Raw genomic sequence first — 9,621 nt, 5'->3', positions numbered from 1 at the left:
CCGAGCTACCAATGTCAGTGCAACACTTAGTCTGACTGACCCTCAAAGATAACCAAATCAATTTTGGTCAAAGTCAAAGTCCTGGTCAAAGTTAACCTCCCAAGTCAACCCTACTCGCCGAGTCACCCTATTGACTCGCCGAGTTCATATGTTCAGAGTCCTTCTATTCGCGACTCGACTCGCCGAGTCAGTCCATGACTCGTCGAGTCTACCGATTACCGAGTCTTGTCCTGTCCAACTCACTGAGTCCTTGCTCGACTCGCTGACTCGAGTCTTAAGTCGAAGGGTTTGGGGTTTCATGAACTGACTCGCCGAGTCCGAGAACAGACTCGCCGAGTACAAGGCAATCTTCATCCAACTCGCCGAGTTCATGCCCAACTTCATCCGACTCGACGAGCTGTTCATCCCACTCGTCGAGTTCCTCCTCATCTTCAAGCTACTCGCCGAGTCCACTCAAAGGACTCGCCGAATCCATCCGATCCTTCATACATGCAGAGGACTTTTGAGTCATGCAGAGACTCAAATCTGTAGATCTACCCTTCCCAAGCCTATTCCTCACATAAAGTTGCAAACTTTACGTGTAGAGAAGGAGATCTAGGCAAAATACACCATAAACTAGGGTTTAAGGCAAGAAAACTTCATAATCGACTCAAGGGTTGATGCTTTACGGGATTCTAAACCAAAACAAGCATGGATTTGAGGTCGCAACCTCAGATCTGGACTTCAAGCTCGAGATTGATCTTAAACATGGCTTAAAAGCCCCAAAACTCATAACCAAAGAAGATCTAAAGGAGAGAAACGACTTAATACCTTCAATATCTCAGAAGGGTTCCCCAATCTTCGGATCCAAGGCCACTCCTTGATGCTTCAATGATTCCCACTTCTTCTTCTTCCTTTAAATCACTCAAAATGGCTAAAAGTTTGAATGAGCACAATGGAGGCTTAGGGTTCGCTTTCTGGATGAGGGAGGCTCTAAGGAACCTTAATGGAGAGAATAAGGAGCTTAAATAGCGCCCAAAGTCTCGGATTTAGGGTTTTCCTCGCACAGACCAGACTCGCCGAGTCCACTTGGCCGACTCGCCGAGTTGGTCACTTACACCTCGACCCGGATCCCGCTCAGACTCGCCGAGTTCCTCCTTGGACTCGCCGAGTCTCCCCTTGAAATTAGGGTTTTTCTTTCCTTTCTTGGCCTTCAAAACTTTGGGTGTTACACTATCACATGACCCCTTTGCATCAACACTGCACCTGTCCCCGAAATGGACGCATCACAAAAAAATACGAAGTCCTCCACTCCCTCCGGAAGAGCCAATACAGGAGCTTCGCACAATCTATGGAGAAGAGTCTCGAATAATGCATGTTGCTCAGGCCTCCAAACAAATGCAACACCCTTCTAGGTCAATCTGGTGAGAGGAACCGCAATCTTGGAGAAATCGTTGATAAATCTCCAATAGTAGCCGGCGAATCCCATAAAACTCCTGATCTCGGATGGGGATCTCGACACCTCCCACTGCATGACGACTTTAAAGGTTGTAACCTTTTGAAAACACCCAGACATGATAACTTGCATATGCTTATATACTTGATTATATAACTATTTTCAATCACACTAGATATACTTAAGTCGTTTTACAAGAAATAAAAGTCATAGTTTACGTAAATATATTAAGGTTCTTGTGAGACTCACATTTAGTCGTACCTACCTAACGTACGCGACAAGTCCTATTAGTTATAACCAGAGTCTCCTGGAGGGAGAACGGGAGTTTGTGTATAGATCTATACGGGGTTGACATCCCACACCTAAGCTGTTTGCTACAGCTAGACTAGGCCAATATAGCGACTCACATAGGGAATAACAACACCATTTTGGTTTACGGGAAGCTTTACTTCGTTAGTTTATTAGAATAAATGAAACTATATATGCAAATGTTTGTACACTATTCATTTTCATCATGGTCTTAGGGTTTAAGACTACAATTGCTATTAAGAAAATATTGGATTTTATGGACACATTCATTTTCACTCTACAAGGAAAAGACACATAGAGAGTAACAACATTATTTAGATTTACAAAAGATTTACACTCTACTAGTTTTTACAAAATACCAAACTATGTTTCGTATACTTTGTAAACTGATTTCACCACTCGGGTCTTAGGGTTTTAAGACCACAACACCTTTCTATACAGAAAATATAAGATTTTTTTGGGGATACACTCTTTTCAAATATAAACAAAGGATAATAAAGGACATGCATGCAATTATACACGTTTTTGAACGAGACTAACAAACTACTTTTTATATAAAATATTGGATTTTCTGGAGTTTTAAAACTTATTATAAGCAACGATATTACAATGTTTTTCCTTACAAACATGCTTATGAACTCACCAACATGATATGTTGACGCTTTTCAAAACGACTTGTATTCTCAGGGACTCAGTGAACAGGTACTCGAGCCTTGGATCATGATTTATTTACTACCTTTTGAGCAACCTCATTTTATGTTATTTTGTGTAATTGTTAAACAAGTACAAATTGTAAAACAATGAATGTTGTTATATGGTAATGTATGATGTTTGGTTGCTACGTTTCATTCATATTCAATCGTTATGATACTGTACATGAAGTCATCCGCCCCCAGATGTTTCCGCTGTCCTGGTTCGGGGGTGTGACAGATTAGTATCAGAACATTATTTATAGTGAACTAGTATAGTTAACCATACAAGACATACAACTATAAATATAATAAGACTAAAACACTCTGACTAAAAGTATACTTTAAAGATATAAGTATTTATTAAAAGTATACATACTTACTAGGACCGTATCATACTTTATAAAATTACCCAAATGATCCTTGAGGTTTGTAGTTTATTGCAAATTTGGTACAAGGGTAAAGTTGTCTTTTTCAATAAAATACAAGAACTGAAAAGTTAGATTTAACAACATGAACACCTTTCATGTAATTTTGCAAACTACAAGGACCAGTGGTGTGACGTTATCCATAAAAATCTTCAAAGTGAGATATTTTGAAAACCACATGGATTAAGTTTGAAATTTTGTGTTAAAAAAACAAGTTAGAAACCACATACAAACCATAAGGACCATTTATGCAATTTAGGAATACAAATTTTATATACAATTGTACCTACAATATATTTACTCACAAAGTTGAGGGAATAAATGTAGTTTAACTATACTGTAAGGATCTAAATGAAACTGTTTCATATTTACAAACTAACCCCGTCGCATTCATCTTCCTTCCTCTTCTTCGCAAAAACCAGTAGGGTTTATCACTGCGCATCTAAACCCCCAACACCATGGCTGGATCGCGATCCTCTACGACGCGCCTACTATACACTCTACGTTCATCCATCTATCCATCATCAAGATCGCCAACACCACCATCACCCATCACTGCTCTCCTCCATCTCCACCGTCACTACTCCGCTGCACCAGCCGTGAGGGCGAAGGATGATAAGGAACCATGGTGGAAGGAGTCGATGGAGAAAGTGAGAAACATCGGAATATCGGCGCATATTGATTCGGGAAAAACGACGCTTACGGAGAGGGTTTTGTTTTACACGGGGAGGATTCATGAGATTCATGAGGTCAGAGGGAAAGATGGCGTTGGTGCAAAGATGGACTCGATGGAATTGGAGCGAGAGAAAGGGATTACTATTCAGTCCGCAGCTACTTATTGCACTTGGAAAGATTATCAGGTGATTTCATTTCCTTCTTTATTTGCTACTTTTCTATAAAGTTGGATGAATTTGTCAAACTGTTGTTTAAAGTTTAAGGAACTCGCCAATTTTAATTCAAATTCATCATGCACCCTCACAAGTCGATGCGTATGTACTTTTCTGGAAGTTAGGGATCATGATTTGTTCCTTGTTACTATTTTTCTTGAACCAATAGACAATAGAAACGGGTTTTTATGATATGTTAAGTTTGATCTGTAGATTAAGGAAGTAGGTCTTGATTTGAGAGTGTAGATTTAGGTGTTTTTCTTGATTTATATCCATTTAAAGTGGTGAAATGATCGTTTCTAGGATTCATATGAGTTATATCTTCAATCATTTAAGTTACTCATAAGGTGTTTTCTGTTTCTAGCTTTATGACTTTCTTAATCCTTCTATTGCTTTCATTGTTTCTGCTTGGAAGATTTGGTTTTTGTTTCACTTAGCAATAAAAGCATGCTGTTTTCACTTTTTACAGGTAAATATAATCGATACTCCAGGTCACGTGGACTTCACAATTGAAGTTGAGAGAGCTCTGCGTGTTCTTGATGGTGCAATTCTTGTCCTCTGTAGTGTTGGTGGTGTTCAAAGTCAGTCAATTACTGTTGATAGACAAATGAGAAGATATGAAGTTCCAAGAGTTGCTTTTATCAACAAACTTGATCGAATGGGGGCAGATCCATGGAAGGTTCTCAATCAGGTATTTCTTTTCTTCCTCTTTTTTCAAAAAGAGGGCAAATTTGTAAAAAAAAATATAATATTATTTCCTTGATTTTCTCTATCAGGCAAGGAAAAAGCTTCGACATCACAGTGCTGCAGTGCAAATGCCAATAGGATTGGAAGAGGACTTTCAGGGTCTTGTGGATCTTGTGCAACTAAAGGCTTATTTCTTTCATGGCTCTAGCGGGTTTGTATTTATTTCACAAGATTAACTTGTATATATATATATATATATATATATTTTTAAATAACAAGATAGTGACTTTTATATTTTTTTGGCAGTGAAAAAGTTGTAACAGAAGAAATTCCAGCTGATATGCAAGCAATGGCTGCAGAAAAGAGACGTGAGTTAATTGAAGCAGTCTCTGATGTTGATGATCAGCTTGCTGAAGTATTCCTCAATGATGAACCTATATCAGCTGCTGATCTTGAGGTATATTATTAGCATTTTGGGTATAAAATGTAATTTATACAAAGTTTCTGGGGTATAAAATGTAATTTGAAACAGGCAGCTATTCGTAGAGCAACTATAGCCCGGAAATTTATACCAGTATTTATGGGTAGTGCATTTAAGAATAAGGTAAGTAACATCACTTTGTACTTTTCTTTGAGATGATAGGAATACTTTTTATTCTTTAAATTTAAACATTCCTGTTTTCAGCCTGAAGTAAAACATTTTTTTTTCTCTTTAGGGAGTACAACCGCTTCTTGATGGCGTTCTTTGTTATTTGCCTAATCCACTTGAAGTTGACAATTTTGCCCTTGACCAATCTAACAAGGAAGAAAAGGTAAGCATTTGTATAAAAGGAGTTTTTTGTGTTTATATTCCAATGGGTATTATATGATGTAACAATTTATGGTTGGGATGCTGACAGGTCAAGCTGTCTGGAACGCCAGCTGGACCAATGGTTGCATTGGCTTTTAAACTGGAAGAACGACAATTCGGTCAATTGACATACTTAAGGTATTTTCATCTGAATTTTTTATGTCCATTTGTTTTTAGATAAGTATATAACTGATGGTTTTATTTCAATTTGTAGAATCTATGAAGGTATTCTCAGGAAAGGCGAATTCATAACAAATATTAATACAGGAAAGAAAATTAAAGTGAGTTGTAGATAGATGTTTTTGATATAGAAATGTGTTAATTGCAACAAAATAGAAACATACTTTTATTTATTTGTTTATTATATATATAAATTGTGACAGGTATCGAAACTAGGCCGGATGCATTCAGATTCTATGGAGGTACAAATTTCCATTAAAACTTTTTTACTTTCCATACATGAATAAATAATTTATGACTTTTTTTTATTTAATGTTTAATTATGGAAATTACCATTCAGGACATTCAAGAAGCTCATGCAGGTCAAATTGTAGCAGTATTTGGATTAGATTGTGCATCAGGAGATACTTTTACAGATGGATCAGTCAAATACACCATGACTTCCATGAATGTTCCGGAACCTGTTGTGTCATTAGCTGTTTCACCTGTTTCAAAAGATTCCGGAAAACAAGTATGATTTCCAAATATAAAATATTTATTTTTTAACTTTTCTTGAAACTAATAATGTTTATTTTTATCATAAAAAATATATATTCAGTTCTCAAAAGCTTTGAATCGTTTTCAAAGAGAGGACCCCACATTCCGTGTTGGATTGGACCCCGAGAGTGGTCAGGTATTTAATATTAATATATATATATATATATATATATATATATATATATATATATATATATATTCATCATAAAAATATTTATTTTTTGAAACTAAATTTTGTGTCGACTTCAGACAATTATATCGGGAATGGGAGAGTTGCATTTGGAAGTTTATGTGGAGCGCATTAAAAGGGAATATAAGGTACACCGTTATTTTAGTTAAAAAAAATCACTTTCTTTGAAACAAATCAACAGTTATTATTTATTTATCTAATTTACTTGCATGTTGCAAAAGGTTGATGCAACTGTTGGAAAGCCTCGTGTGAACTTCAGAGAGACAATTACACAACGTGCAGAATTTGATTATTTACATAAGAAGCAAAGTGGAGGCCAAGGTCAATATGGAAGGGTGGTTGGGTAAGACTCACCAAATGTATATATTTATTTCATTACTAAAATTTGGTAGATTTTTAATGCCCTAGTTGGATAGATTTCAAAGTACAACAATCTATTATTACTTGGTATGCTTTTTATTAAATTTGTTTTTTTTTTGGGTAAAATAAAATGATAGGTATATGGAGCCACTGCCAGCTGGATCAGAGAGGAAATTTGAATTTGAGAACATGATAATAGGACAAGCTATACCCTCCAACTTCATCCCACACATTGAGAAGGGTTTCAGGGAAGCTGCCAATTCGTAAGTGCTATTATTAAATAATAATCATACTTGTGTTTGTTATTGTTATCTTTATATATTTATTATAAAAAACTCTTAACTTGTTTTAATTGTATATGTGCCAGGGGTTCTTTGATTGGATTCCCAGTTGAAAATATTCGTGTGGTTATGACAGATGGTGCTTCTCATGCTGTGGATTCCAGTGAACTAGCTTTCAGATTAGCTTCAATTTATGCTTTTAGACAGGTAGCTTCAATATATATATATATATATATATATATATATATATATATATATATATATATATATATATATATATATATTTTCATAAATGAAATGAATAAGCAAGCAGAAAGGTAATCTAATTGTGTGAGTTAATGTGAAACAAACAGTGTTATGCAAAATGCAAGCCAGTGATACTGGAGCCTATGATGTTGGTAGAATTGAAAGTGCCAACTGAATTTCAGGGCACTGTTGCTGGTGACTTGAACAGGTAAATTTACTGCTGCCTGTAAATTTACTCCTGTATTTAACCATATTTATAAATACAGGAGAAAAGGCATAATTGTTGGAAATGATCAAGATGGAGATGATTCTGTCATCAATGCCCTTGTAAGTAAATTATAAACAAACCATACACATCACCTCAGTATTAAGACTTAAAAAAATAAATATATTTTGGGTTTCAGGTCCCACTGAACAATATGTTTGGATACTCAACAGCTCTTCGTTCCATGACACAGGTCAGTTTCTTTACTCATAATAGCAACCTGCCTACTTATTTATTTTACCAAATAAATTTATAGTTAGAAAAAAGGTAGTCAAAATTAAGTAGATAGATATATACTCAACTAGTTTGTTAGATATTTAAAAAATATATATATGGGTTTGTATTAAATTATGCAGGGAAAGGGTGAATTCACCATGGAATACAAAGAACACTCACCAGTTTCTGCAGATGTGCAAACACAATTGATCAACGCCCATAAACCCAAGGCTGAATAATCTCATGGGAAATATATTTTATTATTATTTTTTTAAAGAAATTTCTAGGATATATTTGTACTAAGAGCTTGTTATTTGTTGAGACCCAAAGTTGGTCAGTAATTTTGTAACAACCAAATAAATCCTCATAGAATATACAAGTTTTTACTAAACTCTGTTACTTAGATTGATTGACCTAAAACTTAGGTCCACAACTTTCCCACATTCAGAATAATAATCATTTATATTTATTGTGAAGGAATGATTTGCCAAAGGCTATGAAAGAGCCATGCCAAATGTTATGATTGTGAAATGGAATTGTAGTTTTTTTTTTACCGACTACAATCATCTTTTCACTAAATATGCATGATAGTATTTAATTATAAATGTAGTGTGAATAACTATCGAGAATCGTGAAAAAGGCTGTCAAATTTCAATAAATATGGATGATAGTATTAACTATATAAGTATAGAGAGGGTAACTAGTTACAACTTTAAAAAAATGTTGTCAAAGTTTCATTAAATATGCATGATAATCTTGAAGTGTATAAAAATAAGAGAGAATTGCAAATATAACCAAATTCCTTAATTATTTTGTGGAAAATAGCAAAAAAATAAAAAATAAAAATAAAAAACCCAAATTACAAATTCTTTAACCAAATTCATACTATTTGCATTTGATACGTTTGGTTTCCTCGCATCGGATGTGGTAGAACTTCTTAAAAGAGTACAACGAATCATGCATAGTAATGTTATATCCTCTAGATCTTTGGATGTAGTCTTTAAAAGAATTAACTTACCATTCAAAAAGGCTTAGCGGCACAGCTTACTGCCCGTTTGCCATCTCACTCATTGTACGATGACAATTAAAAAGATTAGGTTTAACCTATGATAAAAAAAAATTACAAATATAGCCATGAAAATCGTAGATGGATAAGTCTATCTGCGATTTTTGCAGACAAAGCGTAATTGTGCTTTAGCGACTCGTATGTTTGTAGGTTGTTGTTGTTTTTTTTTTTTTTTTTTTTTTTTTTTTTTTTTTTTTTTTTTTTTTTCCGTATAAATACCCTAATCTTTGACTAAAATTACAGATGAACTAAGTTCATCTACGATTTCCTTTCATCCCATCTGCGATTTTGCGGATTTTTAAATTTTGACTACAAAATTGATAGCGTTTAACTACGAAACAACATTATTATATATAAAGTTTTGCTAAAAATTATCAATTTAATTCTTATTTCTTAGGAATATTTGCTTATAACATCTCTAATAAAATGAATACTCCAACAAAAACTTTGAAAATATTTGAAAAATAAAATCGTCCGCCTCTGGAGAGAGTTCTCCAAAAAAAAGTTTGAAAAATGAAAGAAAAAAAAATTACGTTTTTATACCCCTGAAAAATGGGAAAATCACAGATGGACGCAAATCACAGATTGACTGAGTCCATCTGCGAACGTACAAGTCGTTAAAGCACATATGTGCTTTAGCGACTTGTACGTTCGCAGATGGACAAGTAAAATGGCTATTGAAAGTGTTTTTTTGTAATGGCTATTTTTGTAATTTGAATTTTTTTTGGTTATTATCCACAAAGTAATTAAGGAATTTAGCTATATTTGCAACTTTCTCTAAAAATAACAACGATAACTAGTCATTGAAAGTGTTTGAGATTTTCAAAAGATTTATTGACTTTTCAAAAAGACCAATAAATCTAAAAAATAGTTGGCTAGTAAAAAAGCACTTTTAAATGTAGCTTTTTAATTTCTTTCAAAAATGTCATTTTTAAAAATTTAAGATATACGGAAAATTTTCTAGTTTTTCAAGAAAAATTTCAAATTAAAATAAA

The 9,621-nt window shown here is 34.2% G+C and overlaps 1 protein-coding gene across 1 annotated transcript; it reads left to right on the top strand.

The window, feature by feature from the left end:
* The first annotated feature begins 3,255 nt into the window (after positions 1-3,255).
* On the top strand, positions 3,256-8,036 carry LOC145061564 (Translation elongation factor EFG/EF2 protein). Its single transcript, XM_079009087.1, has 19 exons — positions 3,256-3,721; positions 4,218-4,439; positions 4,525-4,646; positions 4,742-4,892; positions 4,968-5,039; positions 5,152-5,247; positions 5,335-5,423; positions 5,500-5,566; positions 5,669-5,707; positions 5,806-5,976; positions 6,064-6,138; positions 6,252-6,320; positions 6,414-6,535; positions 6,690-6,815; positions 6,920-7,040; positions 7,187-7,287; positions 7,346-7,406; positions 7,484-7,537; positions 7,701-8,036. The coding sequence occupies exons 1-19, from the start codon at positions 3,320-3,322 to the stop codon at positions 7,797-7,799; spliced, it is 2,259 nt and encodes a 752-aa protein (XP_078865213.1). The 5' UTR covers positions 3,256-3,319; the 3' UTR covers positions 7,800-8,036.
* Positions 8,037-9,621: the final 1,585 nt, after the last annotated feature.

The sequence above is a fragment of the Lactuca serriola genome, chromosome 7, assembly GCF_051521515.1.
Source record: "Lactuca serriola cultivar US96UC23 chromosome 7, Lser_US96UC23_V15, whole genome shotgun sequence".
Classification (NCBI taxonomy): domain Eukaryota; kingdom Viridiplantae; phylum Streptophyta; class Magnoliopsida; order Asterales; family Asteraceae; genus Lactuca; species Lactuca serriola.
Note: the sequence above shows the minus strand (reverse complement) of the source record. Positions and strands in the feature narration are given on the sequence as shown.